General features: G+C 38.6%; 1 protein-coding gene across 1 annotated transcript in view; it reads right to left on the reverse strand.

Annotated features, from left to right (window-relative positions):
• Window positions 1-27,306, reverse strand: part of PGM5 (phosphoglucomutase 5) — a 237,807-nt gene that overhangs the window by 88,309 nt on the left and 122,192 nt on the right. Inside the window, exon 7 of the mRNA XM_043965537.1 lies at window positions 6,210-6,325. Coding sequence (XP_043821472.1) covers window positions 6,210-6,325 — 116 coding nt within the window. The remainder of the gene's footprint in view (window positions 1-6,209; window positions 6,326-27,306) is intronic.

Consider the following 27,306-nt stretch of genomic DNA (forward strand, 5'->3'; position numbering starts at 1 on the left):
GGAAGACCTGGGTTCAAACCCCAGCTTCAAAACCCAGGCAAGTTGCTTCATTTCTCTGGGCCTTTGCTTCCTCAGATGTACAATGAGGAGACTGAGTCGTTACCTCTCGCGTCCCTTCCAGTTCTAAATCTATGACCTAAAAAGGTCATAAAAAATTTTTTGTGAGGCAGTTGGGGTTAAGTGACTTGCCCAGAGTCACACAGCTAGTAAGTGTTAAGTGTGTGAGGCAGGATTTGAACTCAGGTACTCCTGACTCCAGGGCCGGTGCTCTATCCACTGCACAATCTAGCTGCCCCTATGACCTTTTAAATACAGACTGACAAAGTACTTTGTTCAGAACAACCTCATGTGTAAGCCACTTAAACTCTCTGGGACTCAGGTTGCTCAATTGTAAAGGGAGGGAGTTGGACTAAATGACTTTTAAAGACTCTTCCAATTTTAATTCCATGATTCTTTGCTAATTAGGAGCACCATTAAGCCTGAATTTATACCATTTGTTCTGCTTTCTCCCTGTGTGACCTTGACTTTACCTCTTTAGGTCTCAGATGAGAAATGTGCAAATTTAGAGAATTCACCCCAAATGTTCACATGGACTATTTGTGCCTGACCTATGGTAGAACATTCCAAGCTCATATTGGTCTGATTAGCCACAGTGGGACACACTGTAACTTGACTCTTAACATAGCAATATCATTTTGGTCCTTTCTGAAAATGAAGGACAACAACCAACCAACCAATTTAAGTCTCAGTTCTTTCATCTGTAAAATGAGGGCATTGGAAGTTCTCTTCCAATTCTATATCCAATTAGTCAATACTTTATGGTGACAAAACTGCTTTTATTTACTTTATAGCTTTTTTGAATAAAGTTTCTATTATCATCCTGTTCAAAGTAATATCATAATTTCTAAATAGAAATTATATTTGAGATTGCTGCAGTGAAATTACTTGCAATCACTCCTACTGCTATCCCTACTACTGATACCTAGTTGTAACATTTCCCTTTTGATGACATATTGGCTTGTATCCTCTCTCTGATAACTCAGACCCCTCTTTTTCTGTCCCTATTTCCCAATTCCAAGTCTCCAGATGGTTCACATTAATCCTCAAACTTTTCTTTGTATAAGTGAAAATATTGCCTATAATACAGCCTATTGCTTCTAGCATTACTGGACTTTGTGACTCTTTTGAGAATGCCCCTAGGTGCTAGGATGAGTAGACTGTGATATCTATGAAATAAGTGACAAGAGCAACAGATGGTCACAATGTGACTGACTTACTATTCCAAACTTGCAATCACCAGGAGATATAGCACAACTCGGGGTGCTGCTAAGAGATGTGACTTCAATTCCCAGCCCTAATAATGACTTGTCTGTGAAAGTACTCAGGCCAGCCATGTCTTCATTCCTCTTTGGGCTGTTTCCAAATTAGAATGTATGCTCCTTGAGGGCAAGGACTTGCTTTCTGCTTCTAGTTGTTTTCCCAGCACTTAGCACAGTATCTGGCATATATTGAACACAATAAATACTTGCTACCTTGACTAATAGTTCTGTGGCCGTGGGTTAATCATTTAATTTCTTAAACCACATTTTTTGTCCATAAAATTGGTATTAATAATTGTAGTACTTATCTTTCAGGGTTATCATGAGTTGCCCAGAAGATAGAACATGTAGAAGTGCTTCACATACTTTTAAGCATAATTTTTTTTTTTTTGGTGGGGCAATGAGGGTTAAGTGACTTGCCCAGGGTCACACAGCTAGAAAATGTCAAGTGTCTGATGCTGGATTTGAACTCAGGTCCTCCTGAATCCAGGGCTGGTGCTTTATCCACTGTACCACCTAGCTGCCCCTAAGCATCTTATTAAAGTCCACTGCTATTCTTCACATTATTATGCTCTTTGAACTTGTGTTTGAGGCTGGGCACAGGAAGAGCTATGGAACTTGGGTTAATCTAAGCAACAAGATCAGACCAAAATACAATCAATCTTTAGGAGAAAGTATCTGACATAACTTTACATTGTGTACATAAGAAGCACTGACCAAGGAAATCAGGCTCCCTTGCCTATGCAAGTGGTTAATTGAACCACCCTCCCATGCAGACCAGCCTGAACTGTCCAGGGGCTAAAGATACTTCGTAAGAATAGCCAATATTCAAGAATGAAATCACTTTGAATTCAACCTCATTGAACTGGGAAAAGCAATTTCAGACTGAGCTAAGTGATGTTACTAATTTGGCTCAAACCCAATCACACCACTTAGAAGAGATCATTTCTTTGGATTCTTTTTTTAATAAAAGGAGAAATAGAGGGCAGCTAGGTGGTGTAGTGAATAAAGCACCAGACCTGGATAAAGCACTGGCCCTGGATTCAGGGGGACCTGGACTTCAAATCCAGCCTCAGACATTTGACACTAGCTGTGTGACCCTGGGCAAGTCACTTAACCCTCATTGCCCTGCAAAAAAACCCAGAAAAACAACCCCCCCAAAAAAATAAAAGGAGAAATAGGGTGAAGAAAAAGTTGAAGCAAACTTGAACAGCACACATCCCTCTAAGATGCACTGAGGCTCAAAAGCAAGGCTTCTGAGCCTTGCCCTTAAGTAGCAGGTTATTGGTATAGATAAATATACAAAGACACACATACATACATATATACATATATATCATGTGCATATATGCCTATATGTGCATGTGTACATATATATACACATACAAGCCTGAGTCAGGAAATCTCAGGAAGTTGTATTTTACTCTTGCCAAATGTCCTTCATAATAATAAAGAAGGAAGGAATGAAAGAAGGAAGGAAGGAAGGAAGGAAAAGGATTTATTAAACATTTATTACATATCAGGCATTGTGCTAAGCATTGAGGATACAAATGTAAGCAAGCAAGACAATTCATGACCTCAAATAGCTTATATTCTAATAGGGGACAACAAAACAAATAAATAAGATCTTGGAGAGGAGAAAGTGGTAACTCATTCAGGGGAATGGTTTGGAAATATCCAGAAAAGAAGTGAAGATCACCTTTGTACAAGATCTTTGGCTTACAAAATGCTTTCTTTCCTCACTGGGACACTAATGCACTGTTGGTGGAGTTGTGAACTGATGCAACCATTCTGGAGAACAATTTGGAACTATGCCCAAAGGGCTATAAAACTGCGCATACCTTTTGCTCTAGTAATACCACCCTGGAGTCAGGAGTATCTGAGTTCAAATCCGGCTTCAGACACTTAACACTTACTAGCTGTGCGACCCTGGGCAAGTCACTTAACTCCAATTGCCTCACTAAAAAAAATTATAGCAGCTCTTTTTGCGATGGCTAAGAATTGGAAATCAAAGGGATACTGATCAACTGAGGAATGGTCAAACAAGCTGTGGTATATGATTATAATGCAATACTATTGTGCTATAAGAAATGACAAGAAGGATGATTTCAGGAAAACCTGGAAAGACTTACACGAACTAATGTATAGTAAAGTGAGCAGAACCAGAGCATTGTACAGAGCAATAGCTGTATTATTCAATGAAGAATTGTGAATAACTTAGCTATTCTAAGCAATACAGTGATCCAAGACAATTCAAAAGGACTAATGATGAAGCATGCCCACTTCCAGAGAAAGAACTGATATTGTTTGAATCCAGACTGAAGAAAGCTATTTTTCACTTTTTTCTTTTTCTTTTATTTGAATCTCCCTGTACAAAATGCGTTATAAGGAAATTTGGGGGGGATTATACATGTGCAATTATGTAAAACATTACCATGTTAGTCATTTTGTACAAGAAAACCTGAATAAAAGAAACAAGAATGAAAGAAAGAAAGTAAAAAATAGCCTGCTTCAGTCTATGTTCGATCAACATCAGTTCTTTCTTTGGAGGTAGATTGTATGTTTCATTCATAGTCCTTTGGGATTGTCTTGGATCATTGTATTGCTGAGAATAGTTAAGTCATTCACAGTTCTTCATCAAACAATATTGCTGTGCACAACATTCTCTTGGTTCTGCTCACTTCACTATATATCAGTTCATACAAATCTTTCTGATCTTTCTGAAATCACCCTGCTTGTCATTTCTTATAGCACAATAATATTCCATCACCATCATATACCACAGCTTATTTAGCTATTCCCCAATTGATGGGCATTCCTTTGATTTCCAATTCTTAGCCACCACCAAAAAAAAAAAAAGCTGCTATAAATATTTTTTGTACAAATAGGACTTTTTCTCTTTTGGGGGATGTCTTCAGGATATAGACCTAACAGTGGTATTGCCCTTTGGGCATAGTTCCAAATTGCTCTACAGAATGGTTGGATCTTTTCACAACTCCACCAACAGTGGATGAGCATCCCAGCTTTCCTACACCCCCTCCAACATCCAATATTTTCCTTTTTTGTTATATTTGTAATATGGAAATGTTTTCCATAATTGCACATGTATAACCTTTATCTGATTGCTTACTGCTTCAGGGAGAGGGAAGAAAAGGTAGGGAGGGATAGAATTTGGAACTCAAAACTTTAGATAAAAATGTTTTTTAAAAATTGGGGAAAAACCATGTGTTTTCTTCATACCAACTCTATAACGTCATTGTCTATATCATATTAATTATATTATATTTTTACATATAAATACATGCATATGTATGTGCATGCATATAAATGTGTATGTTTGTATATATGTATGTACACTCTGTATGTATATGAGTGTTGTGTGTATCCATGAGGAAACATACTCAGGGGTTAAGTGATTTTTCCACTGACACAAATATTAAGTGACACTGGTTGGAATTGAACCCAGATTATTTTTTTTTTAATTTTACATATAAGGTATTTTATTTTTTCCATTACATGTAAAGATAGTTCTCAACTTTTGTTTATACAAGCTTTACAATTTCAGATTTTTCTCCCTCCCTCCCCTCCCTCCCCCCTCCCCTAGACAGCAGGTAATCTGATATAGGTTATATCTATATATCTATATACATATAGATATAGATATATATCTATACACACATATATATATACACATAATAACATTAATCCTATTTCTGCATTAGTCCTGTTATAAAAGAAAAAATCAGAGCAATGATGAAAAACCTCAAAATAGAAAAAAAAAACAGCACCAAAAACAAAAGAAATAGTATGGTTCATTCAGTATCTACACTCCACAGTTCTTTTTTTTTTTTCTTGGATTTGGAGATCCTCTTCTATCATGAGTTCCCTGGAACTCTTCTGTACCATTGCATTGGTGAGAGGAATATAGTCCATCACAGTAGATCAACACTCAATGTTGATGATACTGTGTACAATGTTCTTCTGGTTCTGCTCATCTCACTCATCATCAGCTCACGTAAGACCCTCCAGGTTTCTCTGAACTCCTCCTGCTCATCATTTCTTACAGCACAATAGTATTCCATTGTATTCATATACCACAACTTGTCCAGCCATTCCCCAATTGATGGGCACCCCCCTCAACTTCCAATTCCTTGCTACCACGTAAAGAGCAGCTCTAAATATTTTTGTACATGTGGGTCCCTTTCCCCTTCCATGATTTCTTTGGGAAAAAGACCTAAAAGTGGAATTGCTGGGTCAAAGGGTATGCACAGCTTTATCGCCCTTTGGGCATAATTCCAAATTGCTCTCCAGAATGGTTGGATCAGTTCACAGCTCCACCAACAATGAATTAGTGTTCCAATTTTCCCACAGCTTCTCCAACATTTATTATTTTCCTTTTTTGTCATTTTAGCCAATCTGATAGGTGTCAGGTGGTACGTCAGAGTTGTTTTAATTTGCATCTCTCTAATCATTAGAGATTTAGAGCATTTTTCATATGGGAATAGATAGCTTTGGTTTCTTCATCAGAAAACTGCCTGTTCATATCCTTTGACCATTTCTCAATTGGGGAATGACTTGGATTCTTATAAATTTGATTTAATTCCCTATATATTTTAGAGATGAGGACTTTATCAGAAGTACTGGCCTCAAAAATTGTTTCCCAGCTTTCTGTCTCCCTTCTAATTTTGGATGCATTGCTTCTGTTTGTACAATTTTTTTTAAATTTAATATAATCAAAATCATCCATTTTGCATTTTATAATATACTCTATCTCTTGTTTGGCCATAAATTGTTTTCCTTTCCAAAGATTGAACCCAGATTATTTTTATTCCAATGCTCTTTCCACTATTCCATGTTGCCTTTCATAATATCAGACATAAAAAAACCTACCTGTACCAAAGCTCTCTTCCCCACACAGAGAACACCTTCCCGAGTCCATCAGATTTGAGAAGAATCTCCAACCTGCTGGGGTCTCATATACTGGGACTTTCAGTGATTTGGCCACCCTAAAAAAAGAAAAAAGAATGCAACAATCAATTCATATACCTCTTTCCCTTTTCTCTCTGTAAATAAAAGTATCCAGAAATTACAGGACCAGTACCTATTTTTCATAAGCTTATGGGTACCAATTAACAATTTTCATTTATGTGGTGAAATGGAAAAAAATTTGGATTCAAAAGTTAAGGAAATTTGAAATTAGACCCCACTTATGAAATTTAATAAGCCTGTGATCATAGACATAACTTTTCTGTACCACAGTTCCCTTATTATAACATGAATAGTAATATATGCAGAACTTAATTCAGAGTTATTGTGAGGCTCTACTGTGATAATATGTATAAATCACTTTGTAAGCCTTAAAGCACTATATAAAGGTTATATTTAAATATTATTGTCATTACTCTAAATTTCAGGATATCACACCATGGTGTAGGAGGTAAAAGTGGTTAATTGAACCAAATAAAATGTAAGTATGAATTTCTCCTTTACAGGAATGGTACGTAATACTGTTTCCAAGGATACAAAGGTATAGGAAAAAGAAGGCTGAACTTGCAGTGATAGGATCTCAACTGGAATCCTATTTCTTGTTTTGTTTTGTTTAGGTTTTATCTTTACATTTATTTTTTTTAGAATTTTTCCCTACCTTACATGTAAAAACAAATTGTAACATTGATTTATAAAACTTTGTGTTCCAAATTCTCATCCCTCCTCCCTATTTCCCCCTTAAGAACTCAAGCATTTCAATATAAGTTATACATGTGCAGTCATGCAAAACATAGCAGACAAAAAAAAAAAACCTTTAGAAAGAGGAACTAACAACAACAACAAAATATATTTCCATTTGTATTCAGGTACCATCAGTTATTTCTCTGTAGATGGATTGCATTTTTCATAAGTCCTTCAGAGTTGTCTTGGATCATTGCATTGTTGAAAATAAGTCATTTGCAATAGACCATCTTACAATATTGCTATTATTTTGTATCCAGTACATTTCACTTTGCATCAGTTCATGTAAGTCTTTCCAGGTTTTTCTGATAGCATCCTGATCATCTTTTTTAGATAGTAAACTACATTTATATAGTACTTTAAAGAGAGATTTCCTTACAAAACACCCATGAGGTTGATTATTGCAACAACAATAGTAGCTAACATTTATATAATATAGAACCTTATACCTGACAAAGAATTTTCTTCACAATAGCCCAGCAAAGTACCAACATCATCATCACTACCACCACCACCATCATCATTCTCATCTTACATTGCTCTTGCCTCTGCTTCAAATTTTTCCCCAGTTAATTTTGCTAACTGTGTTGCCCTCCATCCTATTCACTCCCCATGATATTTACTCTATTTTCTATCTTCTTTTACCCTATCCCTCCTCAAAAGTGTTTGGCTTCTGACTGCCCCCCCCCAATCTGCCCTCCCTTCCTTCACTTCACCCCCCCTTATCCCCTTCCCCTCCCACTTCCCTGCAGGGCAAGATATATTACTATACCCACTTGACTGTGTAGATTATTCCCTCTTTGAGTAAATTTTGATGAGAGTGAGGCTCATTCACTCCCCCACTCCTCCCCCTTCTTCCCCTCCACTCCATAAGCTTTTTCTCACTTCTTTTATGTGAGATACTTTGCCTCATTCCACCTCTCCCTTTCCCTTTCTCCCAGTGCAATCCTCTCACCCCTTAATTTTATTTTAAAGATGTCATCATGGGGCAGATAGGTAACACAGTGGACAAAGCACCCATCCTTGACCCAAGAAGACCTGAGCCAAAATCCCACCTGAGACATAAGACACTCCCCAACTGTGTGACCCTGGGCATGCCCCCCAATCCCAACTGCCCCACAAAAAAAATAAACAAACAATAAATACTTTACAGATATATACCTTCATAATCAATTCCCACCTGTGCCCTCTGTCCAAATTTATTCTTTTCAGCTGCCCTAATAGTGAGAAAGTTCTTGAGTTGGAAGTAGCATCTTCCCATGTAGGAATGCAAACAGTTTAACCTTTTTAACATTCCTCATAATTTCTTTTTCCTGTTTACCTTTTTATGCTTCTCTAGGGTCTTGTATTTGAAAGTCAAATTTTCTATTCATCAAGAATGCCTTAAAGTCCTCTTTTTCATTGAAGCCCCATTTCTCCACCTGAAAGATTATAGTCAGTTTTGCTGGGTAGGTGATTTTTGGTTGTAATCCCAATTCCTTTGCCCTCTGGAATGTCATATTCCATGCCTTCCAGTCCTTTAATTTAGAAGCTGCTAGATCTTGTGTTATCCTGACTGTGGCTCCACAGTACTTGAATTGTTTCTTTCTGACTGCTTGCAATATTTTCTCCTTGACCTGGGAGTTCTGGATTTTGGCTATAATATTCCTGGAAATTTCATTTTGGGATCTCTTTCAGGGGGTGATCAGTGGATTCTTTCAATTTCTATTTTCCCTTCTGCTTCTAGAAGATCATGGCAATTTCCCCTGAGAATCTCTTGGAAGATGTTGTCTAAGATCATTTTTTTTTTTTTGCGGGGCAATGGGGGTTAAGGGACTTGCCCAGGGTCACACAGCCAGCAAGTGTCAAGTGTCTGAGGCCGGATCCGAACTCAGGCACTCCTGAACCCAGGGCCAGCGCTCCATCCATGGCACCACCTAGCTGCCCCCCAGTCCAATAATTTTCAAATTCTCTCCTGGATCTATTTTCCAGGTCAGCTATTTTTCCAAGGAGATGTTTCACATTGCCCTCTATTTTTTTTTATTCATTTGGATTTGCTTTATTGTGTCTTGATTTTTCATAAAGTCATTAGCTTCCATTTGTTCAATCCTAATTCTTAAGCAACTATTTTCTTCAGAGAGCTTTTCCATTTGGCTTTTCAAGCTATTGACTTTTTTTTCATGACTTTCCTGCATCACTCTCATTTCTCTTTCCATTTTTTCCTCTACCTTTCTTACTTTATCTTCAAAGTCCTTTTTGAGAGCTTCCATGGCCTGAGACCAATTCATACTTTTCTTGGAAGCTTTGGATGTAGGAGCTTTGATTTTGTTATCTTCTTGTGAAGGTATGTTTTGATCTTCCTTGTCACCAAAGAAACTTTCTATGGCCTGCATATTTTTCTGTCTGATCATTTTGCTAGCCTATATCTTGACTTTTAACTCCTTCTTAAAGTGGAACCCTTCCTCCAGGATGCACTGTCCCAAGCTTTAGGGGGTCCCATGTGAGATTTGGAATGACACCCCCTGCTAGGAGGGACATTGTGAGCTCTGGCCTGAAAAGAAAACATGTGACTTCGGCATCCAGAAGTTGTGTCTGCCATCTGTGGGTAGCTGTCAATCAGTGTTACCAGCGAATTAGCTTGGAGCTGTGTGTGTGGATGGCCCTGTTTCCTGTTTCACAGGAGGTTCTGGGAGAAGTCACTGGGGAGAGGGCTTTTCGTTTGCAGAACCTTGGCTTAACAGCAGAGGCAGCAGGGACAGGCAGAATAGGGATGCTTTATCCACATGTTTCTCTTTACTAACCCCTAATATACTTTAATAAATACTTAATGCCCAAAGATTGGTGCTATACGTTTTCCAATTTAAGGAGACCATTCATTAGATTTTAGACAACATAGCTAGAATTTTAGGTCCTTACACCCAGGTGGATTGATTTAAAGAGAGGCAGGTTCTTCACTCCCCTAGCCTGTGTTCTGGTCTGTAAATGGCCCCAGGCTTGCTTGCTTTTCTGTCTCACTATTGTTGCTAACTTCAGGTGTGCCTGCACCCCTCCCCAACTGAGGTTTGCCACTCAAGACAGCTTTCTGGTTCCCAGCATGGCAAGACAACTGAGTTCCACCTCAGCACTAGCAGTGACCCCTGTAATCTCCCCCTGGCCAGCCACTTGACCCTCTCACCAGACTGTGAGCTGAGGTTCAGAAGTAGCCACAGTTGTAGCCAATTCAGGAGCTCCAGAGGTCTCTTTCTTTCTTTTTCTTTTTCTTTCTTTTTTTTTTTGCAACAAACATTTATTTTCTTTTTTCCAGTTACATGTAAAGGTAGTTTTCAACATTCATTTTCATAAGATACTTTAATACTTTATTCAAAGACCCTTTATTGAACGTTATTTTTATCCAAACAAACCCTAAGTATCCATCATCGTCATCACATTCCAGTGAATAGTAGAATTAGGTTTCCCATTGATGGGGCAGCAGTGAATTAGTAAGGTTAAGACATAGGAATTTTCAGAATTTCAGGAAATTTCAAAAATACTGAAAACTGGTAAGAAAGGAAGACTTCAGAATCCTAAGAAAGCTGAATAATTCTGAGTCTTTCTCAAATGGATGGAGGGAGTGGGGAATGAAAATTCCTTAGTATCACATCAAAGATTCAGACCACCAATCTGAAACCATAAAATTAAGGGTTGGTAATTGTTTTTATGATTTAGCATGAGTCAGGATTTCCTAATCTAACCAGACTCACAGCTGCTTCAAAATAAATCCTGTGTACTTTCAGCCAAAAAGAGATTCTTTAGTTATCTTCGAAGAATCATTTTATTACAGCTTTTCATTGAATTGTGACTAAATTCACCTCTCCAATGATCCTAGGCCCCCGTTTTAGATGGCATAATAAGCCAGAGTTCATTATTTTACTAAAATCAATTGCACTCATAAAAAAAATTAGAATTGAAAGAATGTATTTCTTTTAGGAAGAAGCTTTAGATATATTTTATGTAAATTTAGATTAAATATCTCTCGGAGAAGCAGACTAAGGATGATTGGTAATATATCTCATTTCTTTTTTTTTAATTAATAAAGTATTTTATTTTTTTCCCGTTACATGTAAAGATAGTTCTCAACTTTTGTTTATACAAGCTTTCCAATTTCAGATTTTTCTCCCTCCCTCCCCTCCCTCCCCCCTCCCCTAGACATATACATATATATACATACACACATAATAACATTAATCCTATTTCTGCATTAGTCATAAGAGAAAATCAGAGCAATGAATATATCTCATTTCTGAGAAGCAAACTCTAATTGCATATCTACATCATCAAAATTTAACTTCTTTCTAAGATCAAATTCAGGACACTTGTTTTAATTCCAGGATATCAATTTACTCTAAAATTACTCTCCAGAGCTCTGCTCATTTATATTTTCCCTAATATTGTTTATTGTTACACCTCTTCTTGCAATAAGCTGTGACCCTGAAATTCTGTTCTTGGGATTATCCTTCAACACCTTTTGTACAAAGATGATGGCTTATTTTAGGCTAATTTTGCAAGAGGAATGTCAAGGAGTAATTCAAAACACTTCTGGAACCCTAATACATAATACTGTGTTTGTAGCAGTAGATGGAATCTATCAACCAACCCCTCTCCACCTGCCCTTAATAAATTATTGTGGACAAAAAAAAAATAATTACTTGGTGATCAAAGCAATGGAGACAAGACTCACTGAAACTGGCAAGGCTGGGCCTTGGATGCTAGAAACACAGTCTGAATAGAGTACTGAACTCTTATTATATAAGCCTGAAAATTCATTATGACTTTGAGCAGTCACAGAGTTGGTTTAAATGGAGCTTACGGTTAATTAGCAGTCTTTTTATGTGAAATTCCATCAGTCTCCTCTATCTTGTACTGATGAAATTGATTTTTAAAAAATTTTTACATTCATCACCATTAAACTCTATTATGTTTCTTTTAATCTATCATTGCATCCTTTAAATATAATTTTGGAATTTGATTCTATCACTCATATTATTCGCTGTTTTTGCCAGTTTTGTATTGTCTGCAAAATTAAAAATATATACCTTCATCTAAATCATTAATAAAAATGTTGAGCAAAATACATCCAAAGATATGTCATTTAAAAATCATGCCAGTTTGACATTAATTTATTAATAAATTAGCACTATTACTTATTCAGTGTAGTATTTGCTGATGAATTCTATTTTAGTAAAGTTCTTCAACCGCCATAAATCTATCCAGTGTATTATTATCCAGACCTTGTTTCTCCATCTTGTCCACAAAGATAAGACTATCAAAAGCCTTACTGGGGGCAGCTAGGTGGCGCAGTGGATAGAGCACTGGCCCTGGAGTCAGGAGTACCTGAGTTCAAATCCGGCCTCAGACACTTTACACTTACTAGCTGTGTGACCCTGGGTAAGTCACTTAACCCCAATTGCCTCACTAAAAAAAAAAAAAAAAAAGCCTCACTGAAATAAAAGTACATCATCTGTTGCAATTTCCTGTTCCCTAAATCCAATAGTCTTACTTTAGAAATTAATGTTCTCAATCATTATTGATTAGAGAATGCAAATTAAAGCAACCTTAACATATCATTTTACACTTGCCAGATTGGCTAAAATGATAGAAGGGGAAAGTGACAAATGTTGGAGAGGATATAGAAAAATTGGGATACTAATTCATTGTTGGTAGAATTGTACAATGATTCAACCATTTTGGAGAGCAATCTGGAATTATTCCCAAAGAGTTACTAAACTATCCAGCAATATCACTATTTCCAAATATCACTACTATTTCCAAAGATGATGAGGGAAAAAGGAAAAGAACCTATGTTCTAAAATGCTTATAGCAGCTCTCTTTGTGGTGACAAAGAAGTGGAAATTGCAGGAATGCCCATCAATTGAGGAATGGCTGAACAAGTTGTGGTATATGATTATTACATAATACTATTGTGCTATAAGAAATTATGAACTCAATGGTTTTAGAAAAGACTTGCATGAAATAATGAAGAGTGAAATGAGTAGAACCAATAGAATATTATATATAGTAACAGCAATAGTGTTTCTAAAACAACTGAGCAAATAAGTGATTTTTGTTTATTACCCAAATTTTAACCTATTCCTCCTCAAAAGTGTTTTGCTTCTGACTGTCCCCTCCCCTGCTCTGCACTCCCTTTTTTCACCTTCCTTCCTTATTCTCTTCCCCTCCTACTTTCCTGTAGGGTTAAATAGATTACTCCTCCCAATTGGGTGTGAATGTTATTCCCTCCATAAGCCCACTCTGATGAGATTAAGGTCTTTGAGCTAATTCTATGTTCTAAATTTTATTCCTCCCTCCCTCTTCAACCCTCCCTATGAAATCAAGCAATTCAATATGTCATACTTGTGCAGTAATGCAGAACATCTTCATCTTCCTCAAAAGTGTTTTGCTTTTTACTGCTCTTTCCCCCAATCTGCCCATCCCTCCTTCCCCTCTTCCCCCCCTCCCTTATCTCCCTCCCCTCCCTCAGGGCAAAAATATATTACTATACCTACCTGAGTATGTATGTTAGTCCTTCTTTGAGCCAATTCTGATGATATTAAGGTTCACTCACTCCCTAATTCCTTCCCCCTCTTCCCCTCCCCTCCATAAGCTTTTTTCTTGTTTCCTTCATGTGAACTACCTCTTCCCAGACCATCTCTCCTCTTCCCCCTCCCCCAGTCTATTCCTCCTACACCTCAACAAATGTTAAAATATTAAAGATGTCATCATGGGTTAGTTAGGTGGCACAGTGGACAAAGCACCAGCCCTGGACCCAGGAGGCCCCAAGCCCAAATCTGGCCCCAGACATAAGACACCCCACCCTGTCTGCCCCACAAAGAACAAAACATAAATGCTTTACAGATATCATCCCTTCATATTCTGTTCAGACCTGTGTCCTCTGTGAATTCCTTACTGAGAAAGTTCTTATGAGTTTGAAGTATTATCTTCCCATGTAGGAATATAAACAGTTTGATCTTTTAATATCCCTCATGAAGTCTTTTTCCTGTTTACCTTTTTATGCTTCTCCAGGGTCTTGTATTTGAAAGTCAAATTTTCTATTCAGTTCAGGTCTTTTCATAACAAATGACTGAAAGTCCTCTTTCTCATTGAAATTAAATGTATGGTGTGCAGCTAGATGGCGCAGTGGATAAAGCACCGGCCCTAGATTCAGGAGTAACCGAGTTCAAATCTGGCCTCAGAAACTTGATACTTACTAGCTGTGTGACCCCAGGCAAGTCACTTAACCCCCATTGCCCCCCCCCCAAAAAAAAGAAAAGAAATTAAACGTATGGTACCTACCTTGCTGGGCTATTATGAAGAAAATTCTCTGTCAAGTTTAAGGTACTATATACAGGTTATGATGAACAGGATACTATCAGAAAAACCTGGAAAGATCTACATGAACTGAAGCAGAGTGAAATGTACTGTATACAAAATAACAGCAATGGTATAAGATGATCTGCTGGGAAGCATGTGGTTATTTTCAGCAAAGCAATGATCCAATATAGCCCTAAAGGACTTATGAAAATTGCAACCCATCTACAGAGAAAGAACTGATAATATCTGAAAACAGATGGAAACGCATTTTTTTTTTTTAGTGAGGCAATTGAGGTTAAGTGACTTGCCCAGGGTCACACAGCTGGTAAGTGTTAAGTGTCTAAGGCTGGATTTGAACTCAGGTACTCCTGACTCCAGGGCCGGTGCTCTATCCACAGCGCCACCTAGTCGTCCCAGAAACACATTTAAAAAAATTTTTTTTTGTCTTTGACAATTCCTCAATCTGAAGTTTTGGGTTTGCTTTTTTTTTTTTACTGTTTTCTCTCACAACCTAGCTAATGTGGGAATGTTTTCCATGACTACTCATGTATACCTTATTTTGAAATGCTTGAGTTCTAGTGGATGGGAAGTGGGAATGGAGGAGGATGAGAAGTTGGAACACAAAGTTTTTAAAAATTGATGTAAAAATTTGTTTTTACATATATTTTGGAAAATAAAATTCTATTCAATTTAAAAGAAGAGAGGAAAAAAAAACCCTATATCCCCTTAACATGCTTTTGTACTTTCCTGTATCTGTGCCTTTGCCTGGAATATCCACCCTGCCATCTTCATCTATCAAAATAGTACTTACTCAACAATCTCCAGCTCATTGTCACCTCTTTGATGAAATCTTACCTTGTAACCTCAGCCAGAAGTGATCCAACACTTTTCTTTAAACTACTACAACAGGTCCAAGAAACCAAAGGATACTAAGTAGTTGGTAAAAATCACCTCTTTGACAAAAATTTCAGGGAATACCAGAAAGTAGTCAGGAAGAAATTAGGTTCATATTACCATTTTAGAACACCTGTCACAATAAGTTTCAAACAGATATGTGGCCTAAATATAAAAGGTCACATGACAGAAAAAAATAGAGAAAAATAGGAAGGAATAAGAAATAATAAGAAATGTAAGCTATCTCCATCAACATGAAAGAAATGCTCCAAATCACCAATAAAAAGAGAAATACAAGTTAAAACACCACTAAAGTTTCACCTCACACACTATCAGATTGGATAAAGATGTCAAAAGATGTAAATGTTAAATATTGAAGGAGCTGCAAAGACAGGCATATTAATGGACTGTTGGTGGAGCTACGAATTGTTCTAGCAGAGGAGAGGAGAATCATCATCTCCATACTTCTGGACCCTACACTTCTCAATATATTCCAAGATTATGCACATTAGTTTTTTTTGGTTTTGTTTTTGTTTTAGTGAGGCAATTGGGGTTAAGTGACTTGCCCAGGGTCACACAGCTAGTAAGTGTCAAGTGTCTGAGGACGGCTTTGAACTCAGGTCCTCCTGACTCCAGGGCCGGTGCTTTATCTACTGCGCCATCTAGCTGCCCCATGCACATTAGTTTTTACGACTGCTATATCACACTGTTTATTCATATTTGTCGTCCACCCAAACCTCCAGCATCTTTCTCAGCCAAACTGTCATATAGCCATTCTTCTCCCATCTTGTATCTGTGAAGGTGATTTTGTGAACCCAAGTGTCAGATGGCATGTATCCTTATTAAACATCATCTTTTTAGATTAGGCTTAACGTCCTAATCTGTGGAAGTCTTTAGGAATAGGAATATTCTCTTGTCAAATATCTTAAATATTTCTTCTAGCTTTTTTCATCTGCTAATAGAAGCATGCCATCCATCTCTGTCTTTATACAAGGTACTGACAAAACAAAACCGTGTAAAGTCATATTAGGACAGGAATAGATGTTTGGCATACCTTGATGAAGACCTCCTTCCAAGTTGATATCTGATTATGACCTCCTTGAGGACAGGGACTGTCTTTTGCCTTTCTATCCCCAGTGCTTAACACAATGCCTGACACATAGTAGGTGTTTCATAAATATTTACTGATTGGCTGATTGAAGCATTAATGTCTACCATTTGGTTCCAGCTAGCAACTCTTTTTGAATTCACCCAAATGTATTAGCAACTAGCGAACATCTCTCCATAGTTTTCATTAAAAGAGGATGACAAATTAGATGTTTTGCTAAAACCTAAATAAACTATATCTATAGCAGTTTCCTGGTCTTCTAGTCTTGTAACACTGTCAAAAGAGGAAATTAAGTTAACCTGGCATGTCCTCTTTTTGATAAAACCATTCTGGCTCTCTGTGATCAGTATTTCTTTTTCTAAATGTTCACTCACCCTTTAACAATAAATAACAAATATGAAATTTTGCCAGGAATAGAATTCAAATTCACTGGCCTATTATTTTTACTGTTATCTCCTCTTTTTAGGAAAAAAAAAGAATTAAGATGTACACATCTTCCAATCCTGGGGTATCTCTTCTCGCATTCTCTATGAGCTTTTAAAGGTCACTGACAATGGTCCAAAGCAACACAGCTAGTATATGTCAGAGTTTGAACTTGAGCTCAGGTCATTTTTGGGGGGGAGGGGGGTGGCAGGACAATGAGGGTTAAGGGATTTGCCTAAGGTCACACAGCTAGGAAATGTCAAGTGTCTGAGGTTGGATTTGAACTCAGGTCCTCCTGAATCCAAGGCCGGTGCTTTATCCACTGCCCTGCCTAGCTGCCCCTGAGCTCAGTTCTTCTTAATCAAAAAGCAAAAATCTCAGGGTCAGCTTGGTGGTGCAGTGGATAAAGCACTGGTCTTGGATTCAGGAGGACCTAAGTTCAAATCCAACCTCAGACACTTGACACTCACTAGCTTTGTGACCCTGGGCAAGTCATTTAATCTTCATTGCCCCACAAAAAAAATATATATTTTTTTAAATTTTAAAAAAGGCAATAATCTCCCTAACACAGTATGTTGCTTTCTTCATAAATTCAGAAGAGCCAGTAGGTAGCCAAGACAGTAGAGGTCATGAAGATTAATTTATCGAACCATTTAAGCAACCAAAAGAAAAGGTCCTTACCTAGATACCACTTATAGGCTATGAGACTTGTGAGTTCTAAAAGGGCAAAGGGTAGATATTGGCAATTGTATGGGGTGACAGAGAAGGCACAATAATGGTAACATTTCTTCTAGAAATTTCTTGTTAACTATTCAGACTTGTAGTTGTATCTGTGGAGGGCATTCCCAGGGAGGGAAAAACCATTTCCAAAGCAGATCAACTGCTCTGCAACTTAAAATCTAAAACTATTCCCTGAATTCTGAGTTTCCCAGGATGATACTGCCAGTATGTGTCTAAGGCAGAATTTGAACCCAGGTCTTCCTAACTCTTGCACTAGCACTCTATCTATTTATACTGAACTGCCTCTCCAGGTCAAACAATCCACCTCTCCTCACTTTACATTCAAGAAAACTGAAGTCAAAGAAGACAAGTTAATCCAAGGACACACAATTATTAAGTAGCAAAGCCAGCATTTGAACCCAGGTCCTCTGACTGCTAATCTAGTATCCCTGAGAGGTTGGTTCTTTTTTGGGGGGGAGGGGGCAATAAGGGTTAAATGACTTGCACAGGGTCACACAGCTAGTAAGTGTCAAGTGTCTGAGGCCGAATTTGAACTCAGGTCCTCCTGAATCCAGGGCCGGTGCTTTATCCACTCTGCCACCTAGCTAACCGAGAGGTTGGTTCTTAAGAGGTACACTGAATCTTTTCTCCTTTGTCATCTGTTTAAGACACAGACAAGAGATCATTAATTTAAACTACTGAAACACCTATAAGAGTTTCTAGAACTAATGAAGTCAAATGGAAACCCTAAAAGAGTAGAGTATATTAAATACACCCATGCGTGCTCACACACACACACACACACACACACACACACACACATCAAATTAATTTAACTAATAAGAATGCAAACTACTACCATACACAGCATGTGGTATGACAGGGTGGGTGGGGTATGAGAGAAGGGTATAGGGTGTGGGGAATCACATTCTCTGGCAAGTAAATGAGTGGAGGTTCTATGCCAAGGAATGAAAGGTTTAAGGGGGTGGAGGAGAGGATTTCCCTGGCTCCCACCCTCACCAATAAATTATTGTCAGGAGGTCACCAAGACTCAGGCTGTTGCTTGATTTTGAAGGACCGGATGCTTTTATAACTATTAGCAACAGTTGCAGCTATGCAAGCTAAGATAACTCTGTGGGTAATTAGATCCCATGTTCCTGTTCATAAGTTGATTGTCCTGGTCCAGCCAGGAAGGAATTCCCCTCCCTCCTCCCTCTTCTGAAGCTGGGACCCAACCCAAATGCAGCATTCAGTAGATACCAGACTTTAGGCTGGTTGTTGGCAGGAGGCCACACTTAGGTCTCCCTGACACAAAAAGTACAAACTTACAAGGGAACCCTCATCCAGGGTCTGCTCTGCACTTTGCTCTGTGACTGCCACATGCTAAGAGACAGAGATGTACAAATAAAATGGGCTGGATGAGAAAAGCCAGGAGTGGGAAAGACAAGAAAGGAAACTGAAGGGGTTTGGCCAGTAACAGGAAAACCAAGTTATCTATTAAGTGACAGCTTTCAGCACTGTATGGGGGAGGGGAGGGAAGGGGAGGAAGATGAGGGAATGGCCAGGACCCTGAAACCAAGAACCTTGGGAACAGCAGTGCCCCCAAAGCCACTCGTTAGTTCTGCTTCCAGCCTGGCCAAGGAACTCACTCTCCTGGACATCTCCAACACCATCTGACACCTATGGGCAGGGAAGCGCAGGGGCCCTGAGGATGTTATCAATCTCCCCCAATGCTGATCCCTACACTACCTTCTTGCCCTATCAAATGGCTCAATATCAGAAATTTAATATGATTTTCCCAGGGAAGATGGCACCAAAGAAGATACATTGCCATTTGTTTTGCTTCTATACCATAGGCAGCACAGAATTTGTCCATCTGCCTTGTGACTAAAACCTCCCATAGGTGTCTCCCTCATTAAAACATGAGCTCCTTGAGAAAAAGGAGCATGATAATTTTCTATTTGCATTCCCAGCACTTAGCACAATTCTGTACACAAAGTAAGTACTTAATAAATCTTCTTTTCATGTATTCATTCATTCATTCAAGATAAAAATCTTTTGGGGGGCAGCTAGGTGGTTCAGTGGATAAAGCACCAGCCCTGGATTCAGGAGGACCTGAGTTGAAATCCAGCTTCAGACACTTGACACTCACTAGCTGTGTGATCTTGGGCAAGTCACTTAACCCTCATTGTCCCACCAAAAAAAAAAAAAGAAAGAAAGAAACAAAAAATCTTCTTTTTAAGGGACTATTATCCCTTCTCCTTTTTTTTTTAAAATTTTTTTTTGCTGGGCAATAGGGGTTAAGTGACTTGCCCAGGGTCACACAGCTAGTAAGTCAAGTGTCTGAGGCCGGATTTGAACTCAGGTACTCCTGAATCCAAGGCCGGTGCTTTATCCACTGTGCCACTTAGCCGCCCCTTTTTAAAATTTTATTTATTTATTTATTTATTTTTGCTAATCCCTTCTCCTTTATAAAAGAAAAATGGATTTTATCCCATTATTTCAAGAAATAGATCATAGACTTGGAGCTAGAAGGGATGTCCCAAGTGATCTACTCCAAGACCCTCATTTTACATATAAGTAAACTGAGGCCCGGAGTTCAGGTGATTTGTTTAAGGTCACATGGGTAGTAAGTATCAGAAATAAGATTTGAACCCAAATCCTCTGACTTTGGAGCCAGTATTCTTTATACCATACTATGTTGTTCTTTGGAAGCAGCAATTTGTCCCAATGTTAATTTTTAAGTGTGAGTGATAGAATTAGATCCATTCATTTTGAATCTTTTGGTCCCTATGAACTAAAACTGAAAGAATTTCCCTGCCCAACAGCTAATAGGGATAGGGAGGATGGATGACAGCCTTCTGAATGGTAAAATCCTAAACAATCAGGGAAGATAAAATGAATAGGAGCCAAATCTTTCACAAATAGTAGTGTGGTGCTTTGCTTTGTATATTTAGTGGTCACTTTAACCCAGAACCTTAACTAGGGCAGAGCATCCTGAGCTTTGCTCAGGGTGGGCAATTGTCCAAGGCCAGGAAATTTGTCCTAGGGTGGAAGATTTCCAGGGCCACTGCCTAGTGACTGTATTCCTCTAAGGAAGAAGACATGAGCAGAACCTATTGGCAGAGACAATGGTGGTAGGGCAGGAAAAGAGAACAATTTTGAGAAGTGGAACAGAGCTATTGCCCAGGATAGTAAAAATTGAAGTGGCAGTAGCTTAATTGCCATACAGTGTCCATTGGACAAAGAAGTTGGTAGGCCGGGGCAGGTAGGTGGCACAGTGGATAAAGCACCGACCCTGGATTCAGGAGGACCTGAGTTCAAATTTGATCTTAGACACTTGACACTAGCTGTGTGACCCTGGGCAAGTCACTTAACCCTCACTGCTCCATAAAAAAAAAAAAAAGTTGGTAGGCCCAAGTTCTAACTCAGCCTAGAGGTGGAGAGGAAGGTCCTCTTTAGTTTAGACCTATCCCCTCAAGGCTAGTAACATTTCCCTCTGCCTAGGAGGTAGGGGCAGTCCATGGAACAAAGGTAAGCCGGGAAGGAGGCTGAGCACACATGTGATACATGTTAATGAACTGTGGAAAGGGAAGGGAGACTAGAATGTAGTCAGTCAGTCATTAAAAGGATTGACTAGCACATCTGCCTCTTTTGGAAAGCTGTGATTTTCTAAAGACACCTCTGTCTCCCCAATCCCAAGACCTTGTCTTTCCCTAAAAATTTTGCCCTTCTGGGGCAGTTAGGTGGGACATTGGATAGAGCACTGGCCCTGGAGTCAGGAGGACCTGAGTTCAAATCTGGCCTCAGACACTTGACACTAGCTGTGTCACTTAACCCCCATTGCCCCACAAAAAAATAAAAATAAAAATAATTGAATACTATTGTGCTGTAAGAAACAATGAGCAGGCAGATTTTGGAGTAACCTGGTCTTATATGAACTGATGTTGAGTGAAGTGAGCAGAGCCAGGAGAACATTGTTCACAGTAACAACATTGTGTGGAGATCAACTGTGATAGACTTAGCTCTTCTCAGTAATACAATGATCCAAGACAATTCCAGAAGATTCATGATGGAAAATGCTCTCCTCATCCAGAAAAAGAACTCTGGAATCTGGACACAAATTGAAACATACTATTTTAATTTTTTGGTGTGTTTTTTTCCTTTTGTTCTGATTCTTCTTTCACAACATGACTAATGTGGAAATATGTTTAACATAATTGTACATATATGACCTATATCAGATTGCTTGCAGTCTTGGGGAGGGGGGAGGGAAAGGAGGAAGGGAGAAAAATTTGGGACTCAATCTTACAAAAATGAACACCGAAAACTGTCTTTACGTGTAGTTGGAAAAAAATAAAATACTACTAAGTGGGAAAAAAGAGTAATAGGTATTAACCATCCTGAATTAGCTTGAATCAAAATAAATACATGAAGAATGATTATTACAATTTTGCATGATCATCCAAGCTGCCCCCTTGGGATCCTATTTCATGAAAACTGCAATAAACATCAAAAGGAGTTTGGCAACTATAAGTCTCAGACATCTTTGATAACCACAAACTTTTGCTTTGTTGAAAATCATGATCCTATGATCCCACTTTCTACCCAAGGGCTCACCCTGTGTTAAACACACACATGTGCACAAATACACATACACAGACACATACACGCATTCACTTATTTATTCTATGTTATTTATAACTAATTACATGTTTAGTTTGGCCATGTTTATAAGGTGTGGGGAAACGAACATTTGAGATGGGAGTTCAAGAAAATCCAAAGCATTCTGGTTAATGTCTAATCAGACATTGAACCAAACAAACTCAGATTCCCTTTCCTTCAACATTTCCATTGTTTATTGATGAGATTATTCCATGGTACCTTCTTTGCTGTCTATCGAGGGTTAGCTGGGACTGTCGTTAGGGCGAAAGATTTCATAGGATTTGGTAGTTAGAGAACACAGCAAGTCTTCTGATTATGAATCACTATGTCTTACCTCCTTTTACTGGTGTGTGTGTGTGTGTGTGTGTGTGTGTGTAGGGTAAGGGATAGAATACAGTCTTGGCCATGGTGATTTCTAAAATTTCTTCCAGCTCCAACTTCTTGTCCAAAGTTTCACTTGCATTAAAACTTTATTATTATACTGCCAACATTATACATTTGCTATATTGGCACCAGAGTAAAAATCTGAAATTCCTCCCATCCGTACCACTTAATATTTTATACAACTGTACTTTCAAATAAAAGAAAAGCAATCATCAAAACCTGGACCTGTCACAACATAATTAGTTCAAACTACAACAGCATAAGTTCAGATATAGCCAAAACCCTTACTTATCCTAGGGCTGTCAGATGCTGGACTCTCTATTGTCTAGGCTTGGCCAAACCATCTCCTCAAAATGTCCTTATTAGGGGCAGCTAGGTGGTGCAATGGATAGAGCACTGGCCCTGGAGTCAGGAGGACCTGAGTTCAAATCTGGCCTCAGAGACTTAACACTTACTAGCTGTGTGACCCTGGGCAAGTCACTTAACCCCAATTGCCTCACTTAAAAAACAAAAACAAAAAAATTAAAGAATGTCCTTATTAAATTATGAGGAAAAAACAGCAAAGAAATGGAAAGGGTACTATTCATATTCAAGGTCATGAATATGCCACTGAAACTTTGGATAAGAAGTTGGAGCTGGAACAAATCTTAGCAATCACCATGGCCAAGACTGTATTCTATCCCTTATGCTACCCATACACACACACACACACACACACACACACACACACCAATTTTACCGAGAGAAGATTGGGTTTTTTTGGTGTGGCAATTGGGGTTAAGTGACTTGCCCAAGGTCACACAGCTAGTAAGTGTTAAGTCTCTGAGGCCAGATTTGAACTCAGGTCCTCCTGAATCCAGGGCCGGTGTTCTATCCACTGCACCACCTAGCTGCCCCAAGAGGAGAAAATTTTTACTCAGGAAACTGAAACCAGAGAATGTTAAACATCTTGGCTAAGGTCCCACCAGTAGTAAGCAGTAAAATGTGGGCTTGAATCTATGTCAGAACTTAATATGGGCTATAACAGTTGGGTTTTGGTCTGTAATTATGATTTCGTTGGTGTAGAAAACTCCCAGTTTAGAAATCCCCTCCAGTGATGCAGCCCTACAGCTTTTAGTCTTTTTTTTTTTTCCAGTGAGGCAATTGGGGTTAAGTGACTTGCCCAGGGTCACACAGCTAGTAAGTGTTAAGTGTCTGAGGCCGGATTTGAACTCAGGTACTCCTGACTCCAGGGCTGGTGCTCTATCCACTGCGCCATCTAGCTGCCCCTACAGCTTTTAGTCTTAAGAGTTGCCTGGGGGCCCTAGGTCCAGTGACTTGCCAATAATTACACAGTCATTTATTGTCAGAGATAGGACTTGAACCCAGGCCTTCCTAACTCCAACAATGGAACTCCTCTACTGTTTAATAATGGCTCTCTTTTTAATGGTAATAGTTAAAGAAAACGGCCCCATAGTAACAACTTCTTCTTTTTCCCCATGTCAAAAGAATATATATATATATATATATATATATATACCCCAGGCTGTGCTCTAAATAAAGACATTCATCTAATCAGGGATTCTGTCAGACCCTCTGAGACCCATCTCAGTATGAAAATGATTGGTCAAAAGGAAAGCAGTATGGTGAGGAGACAGCATCTCTCTTCCCATATGCCTAGATCCTGTGTTAAATGAAAAGCCAAAGACTTCAAACCTGGAATTCTATATCCATCCCTAGCTCAAACATGGTTTATGAAACCAATTAAAAGAGAATGTATATAATAGACTGACCGGTATAGAGGAAAATGCACTGACTTCAAGTAGGAAGAACTAGGTTCAAACAAGCTCTTCTATTTTCTGCCTGACATTAACCCCTCAGGGCCTCAGTTTCCTCATTTGTAAAATGTTAAGTGATCTCTAAAGACCCTCATCATAGTAAAATTTCTTCTAGGTTGACCACTATCAATGTTTAGAAACCAAATGTGGCCATGACCACAACTTTTAAAAGAAACTTATTTCTTGTGTGTGTATAAATATATAAAATGTGTCTGTGCGTATGCATACATACACATGAAAGGAATGTGTGTATATATGTATACATACATACAGAGAGACACATTTCACCTGCCACCTCACACAAAGATAGATAGAATAGATGATAAATAGATTGTTAGGTGAAAGGAAGGAAGGAAGAGAAAGAAAGGAAATTGAGGCAGTTTAAAGAGTGCCGCCCTTGGAGTCAGGAAGACCTGACTTTAAGTCCTGCCTATAACATATACTGTGTAACACAATATTCCAGGCAAGTCTTTTAATTAATCAGCAATCTTTTAAAGTATTTGCTTATGTGCCAGACACTATGCTAGGCCCCTGGGAAACAAAGACAAACTTAAAACAGTTCCTATCCTCAATAAACTTCCACTCTATCAAGGAGAGACAACATATATACATGTAAATGTTTTCAAAATATATACAAAATAACTATAAGATTGTTGTTAGGAACGGGAAAGAATCAGAAGCTGGAAGAATCAGGAGCAGCCTGTTAGAAAGTTGTGCTTGAGCTAATTTCAAAGGAAATTAGGCATAAATCAATATTATATCTCAGAAGCAGAAGTATAAGGAACAGATGATTTGCTGAGCTGCATTGGTGGATGGATTTCCCACACAGTGAGTTCTCCATGCTGATGAAATTCCAGGTCCAAACCTAATGTGAATACACACACATGTATGCACATGCATACATGTGTGTGCACACCTACATAAATGTACTTCTCTGTAAAGACCTGAAGATGTATTTCCCTAAAATAGCTAACACAGTCCAAATCCTAGAGCCATTAAAGGGGTGCTTGACATATCCATAATATCTGATGAATTGCAGAAGACAGTTTATGGTCACTCATACCTCATTAAACACACGCACACAAAACCAAACAACTTTGATTACTTAAAATAAACAGTCATGGCTTCTAATCAGCTGCAAAAGATCATGCTGTCATATCCAACAGAGTCAGAAGGCGAGCATACATCCAAGAGACCTCCTTTAGCCAACTGTTCTAACTCACTGCTTCTCAAAATAAATAGGACACAGACATCTAAATACTGCCCACAGGGAGTCTAGGATGGGAGGAGACAGAATACCTCTGAGACCCTCACCCTAGAGAAAATAATCTTATTTAACATCAGAACAAGCCTTGGTGGGTACAGCTGGTTTGGCTGCTGATTGTTATCAATTCTTCATAACCAGAAAGGCCCAAGAAATCCATTAATCCCTCCCTTGACCACCAGGAAGGATGAAGGCCTGGTCATCTTATCCTGCTTCCCCTTCCCCTCCACACTGACCAACAGTCTAGGACCAAAGACCCTCATATGATTGCTCACCCTAGGGGATATAATCTACTCAATGATGGGGTGAGCCTTGAGGCAGAGCTGAATATAAACTAAAAGGCTGACATGATTTTGAGAACAAGGAGCCAAAAGTTCCCCGAACACATAGGCAAGCAGTTCAGAGACAACAACTGTCCACACAGCTTTGTTTTCACTATGGCATTATGGACAAATTACTGGACTTATAGTTAGAAATATCTGATCCCTTAGATATCTATAAGCTGAGCAGCCTTGGGTAAATTGCTTTATTTCTTTTTTTTTTTTTTTTTTTTTTTTTTTTTTTTTTTTTAAGGCAATGGGGGTTAAGTGACTTGCCCATGGTCACACAGCTAGTAATTGTCAAGTGTCTGAGGCCGGATCCGAACCCAGGCACTCCTGAATCCAGGGCCGGTGCTTTAACCACTGCGCCATCTAGCTGCCCCCGATTGCTTTATTTCTTGAAGCTTCAGTTTCATCTGTAAAATGAAGAAAATATTACCTGTAGTGCTTACAGTGCATATGGTTATAATAAACCCGAGATAAGATATAATATATAAAGTTCTTTGTAAGTTTCTAAACAGTATAAATAGCCATTTTTATCATATCATCATCATCACTCCCACCTTGGCCCAATCATCTTTTTAGAGAAGTCCAGATAGAAATGGTCCCAAGACATGTCACTATTCTACTATGATTCCTTCCTAGTCAGTGATCTGAGGACTACTGTACAGGTAGCTAATTTTTGTAGGTGCATAAAAGCAGCTAGGTGGCAAACTATAGTATGATGGACTTGGAGGCAGGAAAACCCACCTTTCTGAGTTCAAACCCTGGACAAGTCACTTAGCCCTGTTTGTTTCAGTTTCCTCATCTGTAAAATGAACTGGAAAAGGAAATGGCAAACCACTCCAAAAAAAACCAAAAACCACCCAAATGGACACGACTGAAATGACTGAACAATTGAATTTTTATAATCTACAATTTATGTTGTCTCCACCATTATTTTACATAATCTACTAAATCTAAGTCTCTTAGGGTTAATGCTTTAGTTTCTGGTGGCAAGGACTTAGTCTCGAATTGTTATCCTCACCCATTCTATTTCTATAAACAAATCTACCTGACTCAGCTATTTGTTTGATGCTTCTTTGGGGATATATCATTGACTGAGTTCAAACACATCACCCATGGTTGATCACATGCTTAGATTTTTAGTTACTTCAGAGTCTCTGTCAGAAGGTAAGCCACTTTGATTACATTCAACAAATCCCATGGTGTGTATCTGTGGTCAAACTTGACCAGTGCTTGGTGAAGTGATATCTGCTTATTCCAAAAGTATTTCTGTGGGTTTTATACCTGTTCGTCTCTAGATTTTTTCTTTTTTTGGTAAGGTTTAGCGTGATGG

The sequence above is a fragment of the Dromiciops gliroides genome, chromosome 1, assembly GCF_019393635.1.
Source record: "Dromiciops gliroides isolate mDroGli1 chromosome 1, mDroGli1.pri, whole genome shotgun sequence".
Taxonomy (NCBI): domain Eukaryota; kingdom Metazoa; phylum Chordata; class Mammalia; order Microbiotheria; family Microbiotheriidae; genus Dromiciops; species Dromiciops gliroides.